Source organism: Ursus americanus, chromosome 3 (genome assembly GCF_024610735.1).
Source record: "Ursus americanus isolate L20-20 chromosome 3, mUrsAme1.1.p, whole genome shotgun sequence".
Lineage (NCBI taxonomy): Eukaryota > Metazoa > Chordata > Mammalia > Carnivora > Ursidae > Ursus > Ursus americanus.
Window position 1 is genome coordinate 8463876 of NC_142129.1, and position 24827 is coordinate 8488702.

General features: G+C 38.0%; 1 protein-coding gene across 2 annotated transcripts in view; it reads right to left on the reverse strand.

Annotated features, from left to right (window-relative positions):
- The window catches only part of CNTNAP2 (contactin associated protein 2), a 1871860-nt gene that overhangs the window by 780666 nt on the left and 1066367 nt on the right, over positions 1–24827 (reverse strand). For both annotated transcript variants that reach the window (XM_045792416.2, XM_087860735.1), the window contains one exon: positions 15125–15296. In XM_045792416.2, coding sequence (XP_045648372.2) covers positions 15125–15296 — 172 coding nt within the window. The remainder of the gene's footprint in view (positions 1–15124; positions 15297–24827) is intronic.

Sequence of the window (24827 nt, forward strand, 5' to 3'; positions counted from 1 at the left end):
ACTAGAATACAGACCTACCTCTGCCATGCTATTCCAAAATCCTTGAAGACAAAGGCTGTATCTCATTCATCCTTGAATACCCCAGAATGTCTACTGCCTAATGCTGAAGCTTCATAAACATATTTATTTTTGAATAGTTGGAAAAAAATACAAAATATATAACAAATAAATTATACAAATGCTGCCTCAATTTTTTTTTTACTTTAATTTTTTTTTTTGAGACAGCAAGTGAGCTATCAACTGCTATTTGTTTATTCCATCACAAATTGCTCTCTTCCACCTCAGTAACACATCCTCAAGTTTTAGTAGGCACATAAGTACCTAGAATAAGAGACTAGAATTCCCATCCTATCTTGCAACTCACTCAGTCATGACTGAATCTGGCCAGTGAGATGAAAGTGCAAGTGTTGCTTGGAACGTCTGAGAAGACTTATTAAAAGGGGAAGTGGGCCCTCTTACTTTCCTCATGAAAAGCAGATAAAACACCCGGAGTTCTAGCAGCCCTTTTTTGACTAGGAGAATGAAAACCATGAGCTAAGGAAATTGGAGCAAAATGTTAGAGTCTGGATCTCTGCTTTTTAGAGTCACCAGACAAGCTTCGATTGTCTGTATCAGACACCTTACATGTAAAATAAGAAATTTCAGATTTATCTAAAAAACTGTAATTGGATCTTTGTTCCTAGAAGCTGAAGGTAATTTCTAATTGAGACTCCACCTTTTACTTCACGGATATTGACTTATACACATTTGAATGAATGCAGATGTTTTAGCAGAAGAAAATTAATCTTTGAACCAAAAAGTTCTAACTTGTGCTCAACTAAAATATTGTCTACTTAATTTAGGCCTCTTTTTCTTCATTGAAAACTTTTTATTTTATTTTTAATGAATAGGGAATTAATATTCAGGAGAAAACCAACACATCTGGCTTCTAAGTCTGTAAAGATTTTCTCTGGAGATGGAATTGCAAGCAGATTTAGGGCTTAAGGAAATTTCGAACTAATTAAAAGGGACTGTGAATTTCAGAATGATGCCAGTTTCCCAGACCTTCTGGGAATCCCCATTGTCTCTGAAATAAAATAATTCTAAAGGACAACTTATTGAGTGTTATCAGAAGTTGCATGAATCTTTGAAGTCACCTTTGGAAAAGACCGACACAGGAGCTGGAGAGGCCCTTCTGGCTGCAAAGTCTCTAGAGATTCCAGATCAGCACTGTCCCAACAGAAATGCCATGGGGGTGCATACTACATGTAATTTTTAATTTTATGATAACCGTACTAAAAAAGTAAAGAGAAAGATGTGAAATTAATTTTAATAATATATTTAATACAAAAATGAAATCAATTAAAATTACTGAGATATTTTACATTCCTTTATCTGTATTAAGTTATTCATAATCTAGGGTGTATTTTACACATACAGCTCAGCTCAACTAGAAGTGGTCTCTGTTTTAGTGCCCAGCAGCCCCATCTGACTAGTGACGTCACACTGGGGCAGTACAGTTTCGGTCTCCCCAGTCTTCCTCTTTATTCCACTGTCATTACCCGTGCTTCTAGCCCAGCTTCACTTTTCCTCTCTTAACTTTCTCTCTTTGACATCCCTCAAATGTTCAATGGCTGCTATTAATTCTCACCACTTTCAAGAGCCCAGCAGAACCTTACTCTAACTGATATACCAATTACTAAAAAAAAGAAGTAAGACACTGTTCAGGGACTTGTGAAGGTAACTTAGTCTTCCACGCAAGCCTTTTCTCACTCTGAAACCAGTTTCTCTTTCCCACCAATACCCTTCTGAGCTCCACATCTAATGAGCTGACTCCAAATCCTGTAACACTTTGAATTTACCCTTTTCCATCCATTTCTATCACTACACCAATAGTTCAGGCTCTAACCACCTCTGCTCAGATCATCAGAGCAAATGTCAATGATGTAAAGTTGATTTCCCTGCAAATCCTTCAATAGTTCCTTAATTGACCAGAGGATATATTAAAAATAAAAATTTAGTAGACATGTTTTCAATAGGTTCTCCCTAAATTTCTGGCCTCAGATCTTCACACTAAATTTCTAGCCTCATACTAATAGCTGCCAATCTCTGGAAGATCCTATGGTAACTACCTGAGTTTCCTGCAAGTCTCTCTTTTCCTCACCCCATGGCCTTTTGAATGTGCTTTCCACCCAGCTGGAATGCCCTTCCAGTGTAGCTGTGAACTGCTCCTCCGTGCAATCTCCTCCAACCTCACTGGAAATCCCGGGCAGAATTAGAGCTGCCAGCCCTTGTGCATACTTCCTCAGTTTTTTCAGTAATTGTGTTTTTTTAATGTCTGCCTCTTTTACTAAGGATATAAGGTCCTTAAGGTTATGTCTTATTCACCAAAACCAACACTATCCTTGGCCCATGGTAGGTAATCAATGAATGACTGTGGAATGAATGGGTGAATGAATGAATGAATGAATGAATGACTCCCTACACCATTTAGTCTAAACGATCACTTCCATATTTCAGAAATACGACATGGTCATCTGTGTCTCTGCACTTCTGCTCATCTGCATTCACCTGGAATGTTCTTTGCCTTTCTTTCTTATCATGAGGCTACTGTTTCTCTAAAGTTCAACACATTCTTTGGAAGTCTCCATCAGCCACCGCAGCCCCCAGCAGTCCTCCCCTCATTAATTTCCCTTAGAAACCATTCTCCAATGACATTTTTCAAAGAGCTGGAACAAACAGCCCTTAAATTTGGTGGAACCAGAAAAGGCCCCGAATCACCAAGGAATTGTTGAAAAGGAAAAACAAAGCTGGGGGCATCACGTTGCCAGATTTCAAGCTATACTACAAAGCTGTGATCACATGGGGCGCCTGGGTGGCACAGTCGTTAAGCGTCTGCCTTCGGCTCAGGGCGTGATCCCAGCATTCTGGGATCAAGCCCCACATCAGGCTCCTCTGCTAGGAGCCTGCTTCTTCCTCTCCCACTCCCCCTGCTTGTGTTCCCTCTCTCACTGGCTGTCTCTGTCAAATAAATAAATAAAAATCTTTAAAAAACAAAAACAAAACAAAACAAAAACCAAAGCTGTGATCACAAAGACAGCATGGTACTGGAACAAAAACAGACACATAGACCAATGGAACAGAACAGAGAACCCAGAAATGGACCCTCGGTTCTTTGGGCAACTAACGTTTGACAAAGCAGGAAAAAACATCCAGTGGAAAAAACACAGTCTCTTCAATAAATGGTGCTGGGAAAATTGGACAGCTATATGCAAAAGAATGAAACTTGACCACTATCTCACACCATACACAAAGATAAACTCCAAATGGATGAAAGACCTCGATGTGAGATAGGAATCCATCAAAATCATAGAGAACATAGGCTGCAACCTCTTTGACATCGGCCACAGAAACTTTTTTCATGACACATCTCCAAAGGCAAGAGAAACAAAAGAAAAAATGAACTTGTGGGACTTCATGAAGATAAATAGCTTCTGCACAGCCAAGGAAACAGTCAAAAAAACTAAGAGGCAGCCCACAGAATGGGAGAAGATATTTGCAAATGACACTACAGATAAAAGACTGGTATCCAAGATCTACAAAGAACTTCTCAAATTCAATACACAAGAAACAAATAATCAAATCAAAATATGGGCAGAAGATATGAACAGACACTTTTCCAATGAAGACATACAAATGGCTAACAGACACATGAAAAAATGTTCAACATCATTAGCCATCAGGGAAATTCAAATCAAAACCACACTGAGATACCACCTTATGCCAGTTACAATGGCAAAAATTGACAAGGCAAGAAACAACAAATGTTGGAGAGGATGTGGAGAAAGGGGATCCCTCCTACATTGTTGGTGGGAATGCAAGTTGGTACAGCCACTCTGGAAAACAGTGTGGAGGTCCCTTAAAAAGTTAAAAATTGAGCTACCCTATGATCCAGCCATTGCACTACTGGGTATTTACCCCAAAGATACAGATGTAGTGAAGAGAAGGGCCATATGCACCCCAATGTTCATAGCAGCATTGTCCACAATAGCTAAACTGTGGAAGGAGCCGAGATGCCCTTCAACAGATGACTGCATTAAGAAGTTGTGGTCCATATATACAATGGAATATTACTCAACCATCAAAAGAATGATTTCTCAACATTTGCAGCAACATGGACGGGACTGGAGGAGATTATGCTAAGCGAAATAAGTCAAGCAGAGAAAGACAATTATCATATGGTTTCACTCATTTATGAAACATAAGAAGTAGGAAGATCAGTAGGAGAAGAAAGGTAAGAATGAAGGGGGGGTAAACAGAAGGGGGAATGAACCATGAGAGACTATGGACTCTGGGAAACAAACTGAGGGCTTCAGAGGGGAGGGGGGGTGGGATAGGCCGGTGATGGGTATTAAGGAGGGCACATATAGCATGGTGCACTGGGTGTTATATGCAAATAATGAATCATGGAACACTACATCAAAAACTAAGGATGCACTGTATGGTGACTAACATAACATAATAAAAAATTATTACAAGACAATGAAAAAAAAAGAAACCATTCTCTGTAGTGATTCAGAAGCTCATGCCTCTTAATATAACTTTTAAACAGATGTTATGAATGTTTCCTATTCCCATGGCTAAATTAGTATATTCCTTGCGAGAAGAGATTCTACTCTGTATCTTTTGGTTTTCTGATTGGGTAGACCAGTAGCAGTGCTTTGATCTATTCAGGAGATTAAGAAATGTCTCCTGAGTTAATACACGAGAACAACCATGTGAAAGGAACCATGTGCCTCTTTGTGTATGGTATGTCTATCTAACTTAGAAATGGCACTCTTGAAAGTTGCAAGGGTTTTTCTTGCCCCCTTAATTTTGGAATGCTTAAACTTTCAAGAAACAAAAAACAATAATTTACTTTGGTGTCACATTCATTTGCCCAGGGAGGGTCTTTATAGTAGTGTGAAGTAATTTTGGAATGCTTAAACTTTCAAGAAACAAAAAACAATAATTTACTTTGGTGTCACATTCATTTGCCCAGGGAGGGTCTTTATAGTAGTGTGAAGTAGTGTGCTCATGAAAATAATTTTCATGTTGATAAAGCCTCCCACTCTGCCAAAAAAACAAAGGTCAGGGAACCACTGGACTTAATGTTTAAAGGCAGGGCTTATTAAAGGCAAACAAAATTAATCCTATATGCTGTATGGTACTTAGAGTCTATCCTTATCACAATTGTAGGTAAATCTATTCAAATCAATCTATTTACTAATTAAGAACCCTTTTTAGATATTGCATTTTATTTGTTAAAATTACAGATTCACTCTTCAACCACATTCCAAACAAACACGCACACATTCCCCACCCCTTCCAGCTGTGTTCCTCCCTTGCTCATGTAACATTCTTTTTGATGTAAGCAGAATTTGGTAAACAAAATGAGATTCAGACTCTAATAAGTTCCTCAATGAATTCACAGACACAGATGATAAAGAAGTATTTATCTCTAATATGGCAATGGGTGCGTTACAGAATTTTAGACAATGTTATCTAAAAAGCTAAGCTTGTTTGCCCTTTTGAAACTGGTTTCAGATAGTACCAATGCAACCAGAGAGAGGACGTACTTCTGATCAATTAACAAGTAAACTAAAAATGATGGTAAGTCCCAAGTCTTAATAAAACTGTTTTTTCTGACATAGAAAAATCGGACTCCTTCTCCTTCTTCTCGGGTTATGGATCATTTAAATAGCAAAGGAAATTTTTCAAAGAAAATGCCATTTTTTAACTCCTATAAAAAATAGACAACAGTCTTTAATGTTTACCTACAATTTCTGTTTTAATGAAAGTAGAAAATGTCCCATATCAACATAGTAGAGAGCAATGTGACTTCACAGTTTTACCCCCCTTCCTCCTGCCTCCCTCCTGCCTCCCTCCTGCCTCCCTCCCTCCTCACTTCCCTCCTCCCAGTCTCCTTCCTCCCTTGCTCTTCTCACCCTTTCCATTATTTGGAATGAAGAAAGCAAAAGAAAAAAAAAGTGAATTCTAATTTCATTTTTTCCAGATTAGAGAGCAGAAGTCTAAAATATGTTGAGCTTACTAGTAAAGAAAGCATTAAAAGGATCCATACCCTAACAATTTTAATTTAACTTAAAATCCCCCATATCATGTAAATTCAGTGAGTCACTTGCCAGAGGGAATTGCTCTGGGCCCACTGATTGGAATTCTACAATTCCAATCCATCAGTCTTTCTGAAGAACCAGTTCGGTTAAGCATTACACTCAACTTCTAGCTTTGATTTCCTAAAGTACAGGGAAAACTGAAGTAACCAAGGAATCTCTGCAAATTTTTACAGTTGGCTTGTCCATAGCTACACTGAGGGTTTTGTTTTTTTTAGCCACTTGTCTTTCTAAAACCTTTTAATTTGGTTTTAACGAAAATTATTTCTTTTTGTCTCTACTCATTTGAAAAAAGCATTTAGTAATTAATTAGACCATGTTATTAAAATAACAAATATGACTTGCATTAACACATTTGGGAATGAACAATGGACTCCTACACAACATGTGGGGATGTACAGCAGATGAAAGTTGGTAGCCTCCCCTACTAGCTCAAAAGACTCTTCATCCACCAGGCTATAGGTAACATTCTCTGTATTTTACAAAGAGAATAAGGAATGTCTGTTATCTGTAAAGTTGGTTTAAGGGGAGGGCAGTTGAATGAATTCTCAGAGATCAATAAAAATTTTGCAATACATCTATGTAATTGACAAAAGTATTATCTTCAAGAGAAAATATTAAGACAGATATTTTAAATATATATTTTCAATGATTTGCTTTTGTTTTTATTTTTCAGGTAATCTAATATCCAAAGCAAAAAACAAAATTTAATGACTCATTTCAATCTTTCTGTAGTTGATTTAGCTACACGTTAAAATTATTTCTTTTTCCTTTTTGTTTATCTTCAAACACATAACTGTTTTCTGACATTACTTTTATGCACTAGGCCTTCCTTGGGATTTAAATGTCAAAGCACAGCTATATGCCACGCCAAAAGCAAATATAGTTTCTTTTGTCCTAATACATGCAATACCTCAAAGAAGAATAAGGCTGCTGTTACATCTTAAAATGGTTAATTCAACTTTTTTCTTCTCCTTTTTCTCCTAGGAGAGTTATCTCCTCAGGCATTTAACTACTGTACTTTATTTTTTAAATAAGTTTTGTCACTCAAGTACTCTATTTGTACTTAAAAATAAAATCACTTTGAAACCACTTCAGAGAGGCAAGTGGCTTGAACATGGGTTCACCTGGGTGTGTGATACTTTCAGGTCACTGAGCTTATGTTTTTGTGCTAGATAGAAGACTATGGCTTAAATGTTTAAGGAATATAACATCAATGAAATCCAAGATGGGGCACACATGGAGATAAGGTGAAGAGACAGACATATCTATAATAAAGAATCACAACATGAACTGTCATATAAGAAAATAAAGCTGGATTATATGACTCATCTTTTTTCTGATTATTTTGATCTGATGATATGGTTTTAGGACACTGAATAACTCTTATCCTAAGGATGTTTCCCCCAAAAGGAAATCCAGCTTCACGCCTGAAAAACTGCTTATTGGCTCCAGTTGTCCCAAAATGAGTTCCAGCCAAATTGCTCTTTGCCCCTTTGGAGTTTGATGAGATCAGCCACAATGCTGCCAAAATTCAGCCAGGCACAATGTTTTGAATAATCTGTAGGTCACCTGAGAGGTTTCTGTCTCCCTTACCCCTTTTGCATAATTACCATGAAGTAAAAGTAAAGTATTCCCAGAAGCCTGCAGCTGTAGTAATAAGAACTGAGGGGTAAAAGACAAAATGTCTCCTAATGTACAAGAAGCACAGTCACAGCTTGACACCAGCCTCACTGATGACAGGAACATTTCTGAAGAAAGAACAGAAGGGGCCGGTCAACTTGGAAATGTGTGAAAAGGTGTTAGACCCAGAGGCTGGCAGTTTGCAGTTAGCAAGGTCCAAGTGAAAGAGAAGGAAAGTCTGGCATAGATGTTGTCACTACAGAAATATTCATGTTTGTTAAGACAGGCTTCCCCTTTCCTATGGTGGACATAATTTTTAGCTATTTCAACTCAAAGTTTTGGTTTTGTTTCCTTTCCATGAAATTCTTTTTGTGCTGTGGCTGTCCACTCAGAAGATTAAGGACACTATCATGGGGGGTAGGGCACTGGGAGCATTCACCTCTGGACTCGGGACTGAAACAAAAAGTTAGCAGTCATGTGGATTCAATTTTGGCAAGGTAGCCTAAAATCAAGAGGCTTTTGGTTTGAAAGAGCTATGTCTTTGAAAGAAAAAAAAAAAAAAAGAGGTACCCAAAGTGTTAAGACAATTTAAGTTCTGGTCAATGACCCTCCCCTACAATCTCAGTATTGGTCTCGGGAGGGAGTGTTCACTGCTTGATGTGATTTTTCATAGGTATTTATTGACTTATGAATAAATCTCAAGAGACTTAGACATCCTATGACAGTGGTGGCTTGTGCCTTGCCTTCTGCCTTTGGGAATCTGATTTACAGAGGCCTCATGTCAGCCTGAGGTGGGTTCTGTAGAATAGATATGGAGGTATAAGAAACTGAGGCAGAGGGGGGCCTACTGTAGCTGTCCCCACTGAACACCCTACCCTTTCACACAGGCCATCATTCATTTCAGCTCATATGCAGTTTGCAAGAGATCTAGAAATCACAGCATGTCCCTACAAGGTCTATTAAAATGTTTAGATGGCTGGCAGACAAGAAAAAGGGAATCTGGAGAAGAAGGACAGAGGATGAACACACTGAGTGACCAACCACCCTACTTCACCCAGAACTGAGGCATTTCTCCTGGCACTCAGTTCCCAGTACTAAAGGCACCAGTCCCAGACAAACTGGGAAGAGCTGTCATGTTACACAGATCCCAGAATCTGAGCCCAGCAGGACCTAAGGCATTACCCCAAGGCCTGCAGAAACAGCTGTCAGAGCAGAGGACAGCTGGGACAGAGGCTGACTCCTGGACACTCAGCAGCTGGGGACCTGCAAGCGAGCCCAGAAAGAACTGGATTAGAGCTCGTGGAACAGACCCCAGGTTAAGTAAGTTGTTTGGCCCCGAACCAAGAGTCATGCTGGAGGGGTCAAGGCCACTCAAAATGGGACAACAGTCCAAAAAGGGAGTTTGACTTTTGACTAAGTTGGAATCCCATGTTGACTGGTCATTATACATGCATATATAATATACATATAAAGTTATTAGGATTTCCAAATGTATGTGCTCAAATTTTTTTTTTCTGCTACTGTGTGGAAATGGGAGCTAATGAGCAAATAAAGATCCATTTTAGAAGATAAAGAATGTTACGTGTGTTCTTCACCTAAGTTAGGACCGTAAATTTTAAACCTGCTTTTATAGAAACTCATAATCTCTTTCTGAACTGATGGTATGAATCTACTTATTTGCTGTTCACCTTTCCAACAGAGTCAGCTTCGTTTTGAGACACACTATATCTATCCAACCCTCACTTAAGTGCTCTTATAGAAAATACATATATACTTGCTCTTTTCTTTCAAGGAAAAAAATCAAACTGGGTAGATATTCTTAAAAAGAAAGTTAAAAAATAAAGACTGGGTCTATGATTATGCACTTCCATCCAAAAATATAATGAAGACTTAATTACTAACTCAAAAATAGGATCCAGTCTATTCAGTTTCTCAAGGGGTAATTTTGTAGGCTGTGGTTAAGTTGGGACATTTACTCTTCCTTTTCCGCTCTCTGTGCTATCCAGAATGCTTATTGGTTTTGTTTCTTACTATATTTACAAGAGAGGTTACAGGAAAGGTAAAGAAGATTCTAATTCTAATGAACTACTTTTACTAGTTTTTCTACCCGCTGCTGATTCTAACAATGTAAATGTGCTTTGGCCTCTAAATGGACATTTGGTCTCCAAAGTTTAATCTCGGGGACATCACTGGCATGCAACTTAATATATCCTAAAATAAATTTACCATCCTTTCTTTCAAAGCCATTTCCATACTTGGGAATTTGTCCTCTGTGTTCTGGTTAAAAAAAAAAAATGTACTGGTTGATTTTAGAAGTGGAGGATAGGGAAAGGGCAGATGCTTTTGACTCCAGAAGAATAAGACTTGACTCACAGTGACTTAAATAAACAGGAAATGCTTCTCTTCACTTAAAAAAAGAGTGAAGGTGTTTGCTGACTCTGGTTCATTTGAGTTCTGGTGTTCTGGACCATACAGCTCCAGGCATCTGAACAAGGACAGTGGAGCGGAAGGAGTGACATATGTATCAAGAAACTAAAAGCTTCCTCAAGAACACCACAGCTGACTTCTGCTTATTTCTCATTAGCCAGGACTATGTCCCATCATCACTCCTGCCTACAATAAAGAAAAAATATCTCTCTGGAGCTAAGCTATGAGGGTGGCCTGAAGATTGACACAGAAATCACAACTAGCAAGATGGACTGTATTATTATTACTCACAAAACAGGTAAATTTTGCCAGACCAGTCATGAACACCACCTGTATAAGCTCAAAATATTCTACCACCACCTTCTTCATCCCCTATGTCCTAGATAAGAATCACAGGCAAGCTAATCAAATAGTAACTCCACATAGATTCACTAGTTTCATAGTCTGTTACTGCAAATCTCCTAGTTTAAAAATTTGACCAACACCTGCCAGGACCCATCCAAGGCTCACTCCCAATTCCCTTCCCCAACTGCCCCCCCTCAAGCCAACCTTTGTGATGTCCTGTGGGAGGAAGTGAACAAACCTAACCTTAGTTAGTTCTAGAAGATAAAGAATGTTACATGTGTTCTAGGAGTGTTTTTGGTAGGTTTTTGGCTCTCAGATGCTCACACCTACAAAGAGGTTAGAGAGAAGTGGATTGAGAAGAGCAGTTGAGTGGGCACCTGAAGACATTTGCCACAAGGAGGCAACAAAACAAGGGTACTAGGAGCAGATAAAAGGTGATAATCATCCAGGAGAAACAAAGAAGTTATCTGCTATATATTTTATCATTTTCAGAGAATAGTCTAGCAACTGAGGGTTTGATGAAGGTCCTCCTCTCAAAGAGTAAAGCTACAGGCTTCCAATGTTGGAAGAGGCTTCCTGCCCACTATTCACATTCCCCCCTTCCAGGTCTATGGCTGTTCATGAAATACAGTTAAATAAACCAGGGACCCTCGACAGGCAAACATTGAGACTTCATCAGACAAATCTGCAGATACATGCTTCTTACATATATCCAACTGCCTTCTTGACATGTCCACTATGTCCAGCATACCTTTCAACACTGAATTCCTGATACTTTTCCTCAACCCTTGACCAATCTTCTCTACCACTAGTCTTTCCATTGGGAGATAGTAACTCCTTCCTTCCAGGTGCTTATACTAAATAATTTGGGTTAACCCTCTAACTCTAATACTTAATCCATCAAGAAACCCTATTGACTCTACTTTCTTAAATATCTTTAGAACTGACTGCATCTCACTACCTCTTATGCTAGCACCCTGGTCTTGGGCTACTATCATCTCTCACCTGGATTACTATAACAGGCTCCTTGCTTCTACCTTTTGTCCTCCCACAGCCAGAGTTATCCTTTTATTTTTTTATTTTTTTTTCAGAGTTATCCTTTTAAACAGTAAGCTAGATCATGTCATTGCTCTACTTAGAAACCTGCAATGGCTCCTTCATTCCCTCAAAATAAAAACCAAATTGTTAAAATAACCTATAGGTCTCCAGGACCTGGCCTCTAGAACTTCTCTAGCCTCCTCTCCCACAACTCTACTCTTCCTTCCAAATTTGTCATCCTGGCCCCACGCTGATCCTAGATCATGCCAGGCAGCCTTGTCGCGCTGACTGTTCTCTCTGCACTGACTATTCTCTTGTCAACAGAATTGGCAAATTCCTTTACCTCTTTCAGGTCTTGAACTGATACCATCTTTTCAATAAGGCTAACTCTGACCAACCCATTTAGACAGCAACCCAACACCTCAGTCTCTTGGAATGCCAGTCCTTCTTGATTTGCTCTACTTTTTTTCCCCATAGAATGTATTTCTTCTTACTATAATATGTGCTTACTTATTACATTTGTTCTTCTTACTTTTTCCTCAGAATGTAAGCTTTACAAGTATAAGGATCTTTGTCTTTTTTGTTCAATGATATATCCTATGTGCCTAGAACAGTGCCTGGCCCCATAGATACACTCAGAAAATACTACTGAATGAATAATTCTACAGCTTGGCATGCTCGTTCTTTTCTTGATTCATTGTTGTGCTCAGAAAACAAACAAGTAAATAAAACAAGCCACATGTAAATCCACACACAAAGAAAAAGAAATAAGTTCAAATCACAGGGTATTCCAGTATGACACACAGCAAAACCCCTTTATAATCATCTTCCCCAAACTATTTCCCTAAGTTCTACTCATCAAATCATTGCAGCTGCTCCTACCATCTCCAAACATTTCATAAAATTTGTGCCTGTGGTAGCTTTTCTATTTTTTTATCCTATGTTCTCATTTATCCTTCCCCCCCCCCCAAAAAATAGCTCAAATCAATCAAGCTGAAATCTGAAAGGAGCAGAGTAAGAAAGAGCCAGTGTAGGCTTACTTAGGGAAGATTTAGATGGTCTGAAAATAAAATGGCAGAGATGGAGCAGTTGTAAAGTTTTAGTTAGAGGGAAAACATCAAACCAGAGATGAGATGGGCTGGGAATGTATAGTTCCAGCATTATCTGGTGGGTAACTGTTATATGAAGACAGGCTAAAACCACTGGTGTTCTCACATGGAAAGACACAGAATAAGGGTGAAATCAATGAGCTCCTCAATGGCTGGAATAAGGTGAATACAGTCTTGTATCATATATACAAAAATACAACACTTCACAGATTAAGATTTTGAACCGGAAACATTTTAGGTGAATAAAAGAAATCTGTTCTTTCACATACTGGTAATTAATGTACATAGGCTGTTGCCCTGATGACCATTTTGTAATACATATCCATTCATTATGTTTTCTACCTGAAACTAATATATTGTTATATATCAATTACATGTCAATTTAGGAAAAAAAAAGTCATTGCATTCAAAAAATAGAACAAGTAGAAAATGGATTCCCTAATGGACTTCAGAATTGCGTGATTTGTCAGAGATGACAACTTCCCCACAGTTACTCTACTGGGTTATCATCATAGAGGATAAGAAAGACATATTCTTTGCTCTGTCAGCTACAGGATGCTTGGTGATATGGACAATGGGACTGACCCATTTTGGCAGAAAAAAAAATTGTATATTCCTGTATCTGCCAAAAATTGATACTGTATTCCCTATCGTTCATCTTTTCTTGCATTGTTCTTCTCATCAGAAATGCCATTTTCCATTCTCTTCATTTACAAAAATCCCATTCACTCTTCTGGGGCCAATTTTGCACCTACTCTCTCCATCGAAGTAAAACATTAAAGTCTCAACATCTTACCCATATTTCTTTGGTAGCAAACAATTCAAATATAATGTCCAGGATACATGCTGTTTGAAGTGAAACAGCAACATCACCATAAAATCTAGCCTGTTTACAAAAGCTGAATGAACTAACTTGGGTGTTACTGACAGAAATTATATCATTAAAGCTACTGACGTGGAAAATGGACAAGGTACTAAAATAACTCAATATGCTGTATACGTATTACTAAGAAGGAAAAACTTCCTGTATGGAAAACAATTAATAAAAATTTATAGATAAATATCAAATATCAGAAATATGGTCTTAAAAAATTCATCTCTCAGTTTTTCGGATTATTGCTACCCCTTGCTTTAGGCAGAAATAATGCTACTGCATTACTGCTGGTTCAAAAATTAGGAACATATTTCCATTAAAATTGTTCACTGTTCTGCATAATAGAAAATGTTTAGGCCAAAAGGACAAGTATTTGCAAATATGTAATAGAAATAAGAACTATGCTATGTCATCAAGTCTTCTTATAAACATATCAAGGCTTAAAAAAGTTACATTCTACAGCCATCATTTAAACTGAAATTTACCATTCACATGGATATAATTTTATTGAGGTTATATGGAAGCAAACTTACTTCATTATAGATGATTTTATGTATTTTTAAGATTCATTTTATGTCTTTGAATGACTTTCCTAAGGATCTCTTCTTAAATGAAGTAAGATTATTAGAGACTGAATGTCTACACTTTGTTGGGAGCAGACTGAGACTTCTGAAACTTTCATCTTCCAAAATACAAAATTAATAAAATTATTTTTCAGAGTAAGATAGCCCTCTCATAAAAGATCTGAATACAGTTTAGAAAATCATTTAAATTTAACAGGTTAAATTCAATACAAAGTTAGATATAGTTTATTTATGGATGAAATATCTCAAACTACTTTTCATGGTGGAATGAAAGGCACTTTTTAGAAGTATATTAAGGTTGGTGTATGTAATGGTATCGTAATATTTCATGTAAGTTGTATCTTTCTACTCTGTGAGAAGTCAACTAAGTTGTTATTAAAAAAGCTCCTCCCCAGATTTGCAAAAATGAATACAGATTAGATTTTGCAATATTAGATTTGCAATATTTTGCAATATGTATATTTTATAAGCAGATTCAATTACATTAAATATTCTGTTTCAGTAAATTCTCATACTGCCTGCCAACATTTTTAAAAGCTTCTTTTCCTTCAGGAGAGGGCTTCGGAGGGGAAAATATGCTGAGGATGAGTTGTGACCAAGGCAAGGAGAGAAGGGACATTTCTGCTTGTGGGCGTGGGAAGCAAAATTTAAAATAAACTGAGTTCCTTTGTAACTCAGCTGTTGCTTGCAAAATTACCTGCATAATGCTCACATTCACTGAGGGAGATTGTTTTGACATCACAGATTGTTCTACCATATATATCCAGGTCCTGATATAAACATCACCGCTAAAATCACATATATGTTATAGGAATGACAGAAGGCTCCTCCTGTCTTACCTCTTATACAGTGTGTGTGTGTGTGTGTGTGTGTGTGTGTGTGTGTGTGCGTGCATGTGTGTTTTTCTTGTTGCACAACAAAAGCATGAATGCAGAAAGTTTGGACAATTTGAGGTAGGACAAAAAGACTGCATACCTGTCTATAATGGCGCACATGTCGATGCTGACATTCGCAAAACTCCCTGGCCTCCTCTGAGCCACTTCGTATAAATTTACCAGTTGGTCATCCACTTGGATGAGCTGCATGCATCCTTGGAACGAAGGCTGAAGGACAGAGTGACTAGAGTTATTCATCTGGTTCAGAAAACCTGTGAGAGAGAAGAAGTGGGAAAGTTACACTCTGTGTACAGCATGTTTCACTAAAATTCCTCTGGGTGTCTTCCCTGACCACAGCCATCCTGTCTTGTTGATGCTTGTTGATGTTCAGTGTAGAAGAACAGAATCTTTTGAGAAAGCAGTACTGATATTTCAGGAGAAGAAGGAAGGGCTGAACCTAGGCAAAAGTTTTTCTCTGGGGTCTACCACCTCTCATATTTTCTTTGTAACATCTTCTTTCTCAATCTGTCACATCCCTCCATCCCTTTGTTCTTGAAGGCTCACTGCTAAACTTGCTCACCTGACTTTCTCTTCAGAGAATAAAACATAAAACTTTACACCTTTCCCAACTATCCCACCACCTTCCTTTTATGCCTTCAATATTTACTTCTATTTTCTTAATTCCCTAGAGTCCTGTTATTCAGATGTCAAGAAGCTAAACTATTATCAATTATGGTATATTTCTTTATGGATTAATGTCTAACTCAAGCCAAAGCGATATTTGCATTACAAATTATTTCTCAATTTATAAAATCCAAAAAAACATTATAAAGAAATAAGTTTAGGCAGAAGGTTCAGTCACCCTCCTCTGAATATCCATCTCATATACCTAATATAGTACAGGGAGTATAAATGATAAGAAATGAAGCTAAAAAGAATGAATTGCAGACAAAAAAAAAAGACAGTAAATACTAATGGTTCTATTAGGGAATAGAAAATACATACACTAAGTTTAAAATCAGACATTAAAAATTTTATTGCAAAATAACTTTAAAATAGCAACACCCGTCAATTACCTAAATTATGCCTTTTTATATAAAAGATGCATAATTCTTAGTATGTGTATTAAATCTGTAAGCATAGGAAAAAAATATTTCTCTATCCCATTAAGTATCTCTAGAAAAAGTCCCAAAAAGCATCTTCTTTTCATATTGTTCTCATACCAAATTTACTTACTGGAGCAAATTTAAACTATACTAATTTGTCTGCTTAAAATTCTGAAGTTATTAACATATTCATTTCAGTCTAATATAGTAGCTACAGAAAAAAAAGCAATTTATACAGAATGGGTTGTGATCAAGATGTGTCATTAAGTTAATAATAGTGAATTTCCAATAGAAAACATTTCCAAAATATTGACCATTAAATGATTTATTTTTAAAAAATCCTATTTGACTAGTAATAGCAGTTTAGGACAATAGAAAACTTTCTTCCATTATTAATGGGTTATGATATTTAAAGTCTAGTAATTATTATTTGAATTCCCTTTAAGAGTTAATCACAGAGCTGTATATCATTTTCCAACAACACAGTACTACATAAAAACAGGATTCTACTTAATTTCTTGGCATATATATATATATATCTACTTCCAATGTCAAACATATGGCATGTATTTTTTTTTCCCCTAAGTCACATTTTTTTTATTTGCATTAAGTTAGTCTCCTCAGAAAACTGCTGATCTTAGATAAGTGGCCCATTTAGAATAGTTGTATGCATACATAAGATTTTCAATCTGTTTAATCAAGATAAAATTGAATGGAGGATAATGTCTAAACTTAGCAGAGAGAAAACATCCAGCTGTAACTTTATTGACTACTCTTAACAAGAAGATCATTTGGTTCTGTTTTTTGAGTACTTGGGAGTCTCTAAATATCCACACTAGCTTTGAAATATTTCGAAATGAGTCGATCTATTTGTGAGAATAAGACCTTCTCTGAAGCAAAGCAGCTGCCTAACACCCAGATCACTATGAATTGGACGTAATTAAGTTCATAAAACAAGACTTCATCAGTCACTTGTAACAATGTTCTGTTTGGCCCTGATAAATTCTGGAGTTTGAAATTGTCAAGTCCTTTCACTTTTCTACATGGGATACATTCTAGGCAAAGATAATCATAGGACAAACTACTATACATCCATTAAAAACTCAGGGTCCCCCCCCCTTTCCTTGCATTATCTTTAACATTTCCAAGAGGAAGTCCGTTAATCCTTGCCTCTGGTATTCGCACCCTTTCCTAGTCTCCTTCTACCCTGAATTAGCGCTGACTCTGGTCAGCGGAAAACTAGAAGTAATGGCTATGTGTGACTTCTGATCCTAGTATCTGGTGTGGTCCCTGAGACTGCTAACTGATCATTCCATGAGCAGTCTTCTGGAAAAGCCCATGAGAGATAATAAATCGTTTTCAGCTATTAAATTTTGGGGTGATTTGTTTGTGCAATAATGAATACCTAGTAATAAATTTGGTATTGGGAAGGAATTCTAACAAAAACCTACAGATGTGGCAGCAACCTAGGGATTCGGATGTATAAGTAAGTTGAACAGGCCTTGCAAGGCTGTGAGCAGAGGCCTGATGGCTCTTGAGGAGGTTGTCAGTAATGGCTTAAAGGAAAGCGAGGAATAAATGTGACTGGAAATGAGAGAAAACTGGATCCTGGCTATGCTGCGTTAGAAAGTTTAATAATATCATGATAGTATGGGAAGGAAACATTATACTTAATGAATTGGGTAACCTAGCTAAGGACATTTCAGATAGAGAATTTTGAACGTCTTCTCTTCATAGTAAAAGAGGAAAAAGAAGAGAGAAAAACTAAAGAAAAACCATTAAGTACGAAGAAAGCAGGACTTTATGGATTTGAAAATAAAGTATTTTCTCAATTCTGGTCTCTCCAGGTGGCCAACAACGCAAAAATTAAAGTCACTTGCAGGCAAAAATCAACCACCAGTAAAACATAATGTAAAGATGGCAATGAAGTGTGACTGTCATATCCACCTTAAGACCTTCAAAATGTATTAGGTGGTGTCTCAAAGAACCATTTATTCAGACTAAAGAGCTGCTAGACAGCTTACTGGTATGTCTTACAGATACTCTGAGTTAACCAACATTAACGGCATTTTCCCCTTAGCATGTCAGCAGAAGTCCAATGTAAAAAAATTAAATAAAATAAAAAAGCTTATCATCATCAGATTCTGGATGTGGCTTTTGCTTAATGGAATAAACCAGAATAATATTCATCGGAAACCCACAGATTTATAAGACAGCCATACTTATGGTAACACCATCAGCTTGGACTGAAAGAGACAAAGATGGTACAGAAGGAAACTATGTCTTTAGACTCTGAACTTCTACAGGCAGGAAACTATGCAGCTATAAACACAGGCTACTTTTTATATGAAAAGGAGGCATGGATCAGAGAGGTAGAATTGTGAACCCGAGGGCAGAGCCAAGACCCATGAAGAAACACTTCCAAGAAATATTAGGAGTGAGTCCTAATCCAGGAATTACCAACATGTACCTGATTGGAGTTTAGAACCACTATGGACCAGTTACTTCTGTGTACCTCTTATTTCCCTTTTTTGAACCAGAAAGTCTAAAGCCATTACTCTATGCCTATCTGACCATAATATGTTGAGTGTGTGGGTGGCACAAAACTTGTTCACAGGTCTTCAGATGAGAAACGGTATTTGAATACCTTCCTTTGCTCTTAGACTTCCCTAGGAGCTTCATGTTGGTATGAACTTGACCCAGATGATGAGCTGCTGGATTCTGAGCAGATTCTCTAACGGGAGGAAGCTTTAACGGGCCTTTGGAGGAAGTAAGTGTACTTTTTCACGTGGAAGAGACATGAATCTTTGTGTTCCAGATGGCAAACTATAGTAACCAACCTCCAAGATAGCCATACATCACCTCTTGCTATTCATACCCTGTGGGGTTCCCTCCCACATGGAATCAGTGCTAACTTGTGTGACAGAACACGGCAGAAGTGACAGTGTGTCTGTCACTTTCAAGGCTTAGTAATAAAAAGCAATAGAGGCTTTACCTTGGTCTCTTAGATCACTTGTTCAGAGAAAGTCAGTCCCTAGGCCATGAGAAACCTCAAGCAGTCTACTGGAGGGAGAGGCACCAGTATGGAGAGGAAATAGGATCTAACTGCCAGTATCAACTTGCTAGCCATGTGAGTAAGCCATCTCGGACTAGAGCTTCCAGTCACAGTCAAGCCTTCACATGACTGAGGCTGCAGGCACATAAGAAGCTGCGGCCTTGTAAGAACTTCAAGCTAGAACTTCCCAGCCAATTGTCCCTGAATTATTGGCTTACAAACAAGGAAGAGAGAATAAGCTCTCCCTGTGTTGAGCCACTAAATTTTGAGGTAGTTTTTATGCAGCAGTCGAGTATGTATTATTTGTTTTCTGCATTTGCTCCCTTTCTGTACAAATATAATTTCAGTAAAATACTAATGTATCAGTGCCTGTGATACTTGCAGTGGCCACTCTAAAGCCCAAGAATTAACCTACTTAGTAGATTAATAGCAGAACTGTTTGGAGATATAAATTTGCAGCTGGGATTCTGAGGGTCAGAAATGAATGGATAGAGAGTTAAACTTAATTGAAATTTGCCAAGTTAATAGAAAGATTATATAGAATGAGGAGATTAAATTTTGTTTGTTTTGGCTTAGAACTTCAAATATCTATGAATTTGGAATAAAAAATGCATTGTGTACACATGGGTTGTGACTGGGCTCCATAATCGGAAGGGTGACACCCACACTAATTGTCACCTTGCAGACTCAACTGCCTCTCACTACCAGTGAAATGGGAAACCTTCCCTCTTCGCAGGGTCATTGTAATTATATAACCTAACTGGCACGTTGGAGATTTCTGTTTCAAGACTTTGCACATAAAAACGTCATGCCTGATTTGAAGTCTGACAGTATTTTATTATTCTTGCTGACAAAATGTTTTAAAATTTTAATTCAGAAATACATTAGTGAAAAACATGCTGATACTTGTTTTGACATTAAAACACCAACCTAAACTGTTGTAAGTTATCATGTGAACCTGATGGGACAGAAAAAGCAAACAATGGGCAACAGGGTTGAAACTGCACATGTTGAAAGCCACATCTGCATGAGATTTCTCTATTTATACTTACTTTAAAGTTGGGAAGTTTGGGAGGTCAGAGAGAGGCTGGTGGGATGTGATAAGGATGCTAATAGCACATTTAGGTCTTCCTTCTAATATAATCTAGAATGATTGCGCAAAATGTCTACTCATCTCTCCTGTTTACCCAACCTGCCTGAATAATTTACCCTAGTGGGGGCTGGAATCCAAGCCAGCAGGGTGTTACAGTGGGCTGAGTGTTCTCTTAACTATAGAGAACAAACTGAGAGTTACTGGAGGGGAGGTGGGGGGTAGGGGGGTGGGTGAAACAGTTGATGGGGGTGAAGGAGCACACTTGTGATGAGCACCAGGTATTGTATGGAGTGTTGAATCACTACATTGTACACCTGAAACTAATATTACACTGTATGTTAACTGGACTTTAAATAAAAATTTGGAGAAAGAAAAATAATTAGTTTATTTTTATTTATTTTTTTAGGGGGAGAGAGGCAGAGATAGAGGGAGAAAGAGAATCTAAAGCAGGCTCCACACCTAGTGCTGAGCCCACAAAAACTTGATCTAACAACCCTGAGATCATGACCTGAGCTGAAATCAAGAGTAAGATGCTTAACCAACTGAGCTACTCAGGCACCCCAATTGATTAATTGATTTTAAAAAAGTGAGATCTTGCCATTTGTGACAACATGGATGGACCTCGAAGGTATTATGCTAAGTGAAATAAGTCAGACAGAAGAAGATGAAAACTATATGATTTCACTTATACATGGAATCTAACAAACAAAAGAAATGAACAAACAGAAAAGCAGAAACAAAGCCATAAATACGGAGAATAAATTGATGGTTGACAGAGGGGAAGGGCGTGGGAGGATGGGCAAAATGGGTGAAGGGGAGTAGGAAGTACAGGCTTCCAGTTAGGAAATGAACGAGTCACAGGGATGAAAGGGACCCCATAGGGAATAGAGTTGGTGGGACTGTAACAGCTTTGTATGAAGACAGATGGTAGCTACACTTATGGTGAGCACAGCACAAGGTACAGACTAGTCAAAATGCTGCACACCTGAAACTAACCCAACATTATATGTCAACTATATTTACAAAAAAAATAATAATAATAATTTAAAAAATAATAAAAAAGAAGTATTCAAAGAATGGTGGGGGTCATGTCAGAATGACACAGGAGCCAGCCTCAAGTAGGTTTCCATTGCTCAAATCTAGACAATTTAAGTGCAAATAAATAATTTGAGCGTTAAAAAATATCTTGAGTATCAAAAGAAGGAAGGAATGGAGAGAGGGAGAAATGTATACACTATATCCCATTAAAAAACACAGGAATCTGTGAGTCCACCCACATAAAGATGAATAATTAAATGAAGAGAAAAGGAATCTGTTTCTATAGCACTATCCTAACTAATAAAGTAAAAAGCATACTGGAATTAGAAAGTCACCATTTGGCAACCATCACAATAGTAATTAAATCAGGCAAGAACTATCAATGGACACGCAAATGTGTGGGTGAAAGTTAGATGAGGAACAAAGAAAGTCTCTAAGTGTCGCCCTTAAAACATATTACTTTCAACGGGGAAAGCAGACATTTTACAGCAGGGAACAGGGGAGACATCTTTGCAATCAAGTGACCCAAGTTATCACTGCAGGTCATGGGACTGATGGACATGTGGGCCCCTGGTGATGGGGCAATGAGAAGCCCTCAGCATCACCTGGTGGTCCTCCTGCCTCAGATGCACAAGGTAGGTGCAGTCATGAGGAAACATTGGACAGACCCAGAGGAGGTCTTCAGGAATGATAAGGCTGTGGAAGTCTAGAAACAGCGGAGGATCGGATTCCTACTGGCAGACATTGCAGAGGCAGGAACACAGATAGGACATGTGACCCCAGCTGGGGTCTTTCTGCTATACAGGATGTTACTGGATAGGGTAACGTAATGAGGTCTCTGAGTGAAAGTTATACTGGTGGCTTTTGTGCTCTTGGAATTTTCTTTTCAAGTTTTAAATTGTCTGAAAATAAAAGCTGTTTTTTAAAAGCTGACACTCTATCTAACATGAAATAGTGGTTTATGATAAAAACTCTGCCATTCAAGACCTTATTTTAGATGAAATTATCTCCCAGTAAAATGAAATTATCCTGTCTCCATTTCCCCATGTTCTACTTATTCTTTCTGCCACTTTAATCTGCACTCGATGCCCAGGGATTGTCACTGAGACGCCTCTTCCTAATTTCAGTGATGATTTTCACATAACTAAAGGACATCTTTTACTCTTTAGTTAGACCCCTCAGTGGGGTCTGACCCTTGATCCTCATATATTGATACTCTGTGTTATCAAACCAGGAAGACTTCTGTGGTCTTAAAAGATGGAAGTTCGAGTCCTACCTCCCACTCCTACTTCAGTGCGTACCCCTCTCATTAGACCCAAAGAGTTCCTAAACCCTACAAGTATCAGTACACATGAAACCACTCAGAACACCTTCAAGATTTATAAATTAAAACAATATTAATTAAACCATTAATTAAGCATAGGAAAATTCTACAAAAGTTTGACATTTTTCCTTGACATATACTTTACATTTTAAGTAAATTTATCACATTTAGAATGCTCTGTCATACTTTTGTATGGCTGTCCTTGCTCACAGTGTTTTAGTCTCCCCATTTTTGCATCTGTGCCTCAGGAAAAACAAGCCTTTTCTGAATCAAATTTTCTTCTTCCTCACATTTTCCATGGCTGACTTATTCTTATGATTCAGGTCGGCTCGTGTGTCACCTTTTGCGAAGGACCTTCCAAGACCAATATATTTAAAATTATTCTATTAATTTCCTCATTCTAGTTCTTCAGCTACTTGTTTCTTATCATAGACATTGTCAAAATTTCTAATTATCTGGATTGGTTTATTTAAACATTTATTTCCATAAGTGTGTGTGTGTTTCTCCTCTTTCAGTGTATTAGTTTTGTGATATCAGTAATACTGACTTACTTCTCTATGAATTTATTTTAAAAAACATATTTTTTGAGAAAGACTCACATGCCATAAAGTTCACCACCCTACTTATCTTAGAATAATCAACAGTGTACATGGGAGATGTTCAAGATATGAGGTGTCTGTTATAAAGTGTGGAAACAAATTACTGCTTAATAGATTGAAGATACCCTTTACAACATAATATATATCTGTCTCCAGACTTTATGGACTTCTCTGCATTTGTTAGGTGAATGATAAGTGAATGGATGTTTGGATTTTTGTTCTGGAATGAGGGGATGTTTAACCTTGCTTCTTCGCGTCATTCTGGTCTTCGTTGGCCACCAGCTAGATAACACTCCTGCCTCTTAGCGCTCTGCTCCCTTTACCCAGTCCATTTTCCTTCCTAACACTTACTGCCATCTGATGTGCTAAGGGCTTATAGTTGTTTCTGTTATTAGAATGTAAATGCCACGAGACTGAATCCTGCTGGAGCTCAAAAACTGTCTGTTGGAGGAGCAGACAATGAAGGATTGTGAGCAAGAAAATGACTTGATCATTCTATGTCATGTTATTCCCTCTCCGGTGGAAATGAGGATGGGCAGGCAGAGGGGAAACTTGAAGTAGGGATGGACTCTGAGAAACAAACTGAGGGCTTCAGAGGGGAGGAGGGTGGGGGAATGGGATAGGCTGGTGATGGGTAGTAAGGAGGGCACGTATTGCATGGTGCACTGGGTGTTATACGCGACTAATGAATCATCGAACTTTACATCAAAAACCAGGGATGTACTGTATGGTGAATAACATAATAAAAATATTATTATGAAAAAAAAGACACTGGCGAAGTTCCAAATTCTTTTTTTTTTTAAGTTTTTATTTATTTGAGAGAGAGAGAGTGTGAGCAAGAGGACATGAGTGGGGGGAAGGGCAGAGAAAGCAGCAGACTCCCCCCTGAGCAGGGAGCCTGACACTGGGCAGGGCTTGATCCCAGGACCCTGAGACCATGACTTGAGCTGAAGGCAGACACTTAACCTGCTGAGCCACCCAGGTGCCCCAGAAGTTCCAAATTCTTATCTAGAATATGTAGATAAAGCTAACCTACAGGAAACATGGAAGATATTTCACAGGAAGATACAGCAGAACTGGCTGCTGCACTGGAAACAGGGAGTACACTGAGACAGTGACAACTAGGAGGACTCAGATTGCTGGCTGAGCAACTAGATGAATGCTTCTGACTCACCCAGTGGAGGAGACACAGGAAGAGCATTTGTTCTTTAGGGAGCAGGATGAAACGGGACAGGAGAAAGTGTGATGGGTGGGTTTTGACAAGCTCAAAGCTGAACTTTTCAAGTCCGAAGTAGCCAGGGGATATCTAAGATAAAATGTTCAATCTACAGGTTAATATTAATATCTGCTTATCAGGAGAGAGATCAGAGTTTGAAAAAGATTTGGGAGTAATTACGCTCTGGGGGTGGAAGAAACTACGTGAAGAAATTGCATAATGCACTAAGCAAAGAAACCTAAGGTTGGACTCTAGAAATCATCTACATATCAGGAGTAGGATCAGAAAAATAAACCAGTGAAGAAAAATGAGAAAGAGCCAAAAGAAAAACCAACAAGAAATGATAACAACAAAGTGAAGGAATGGCCATCA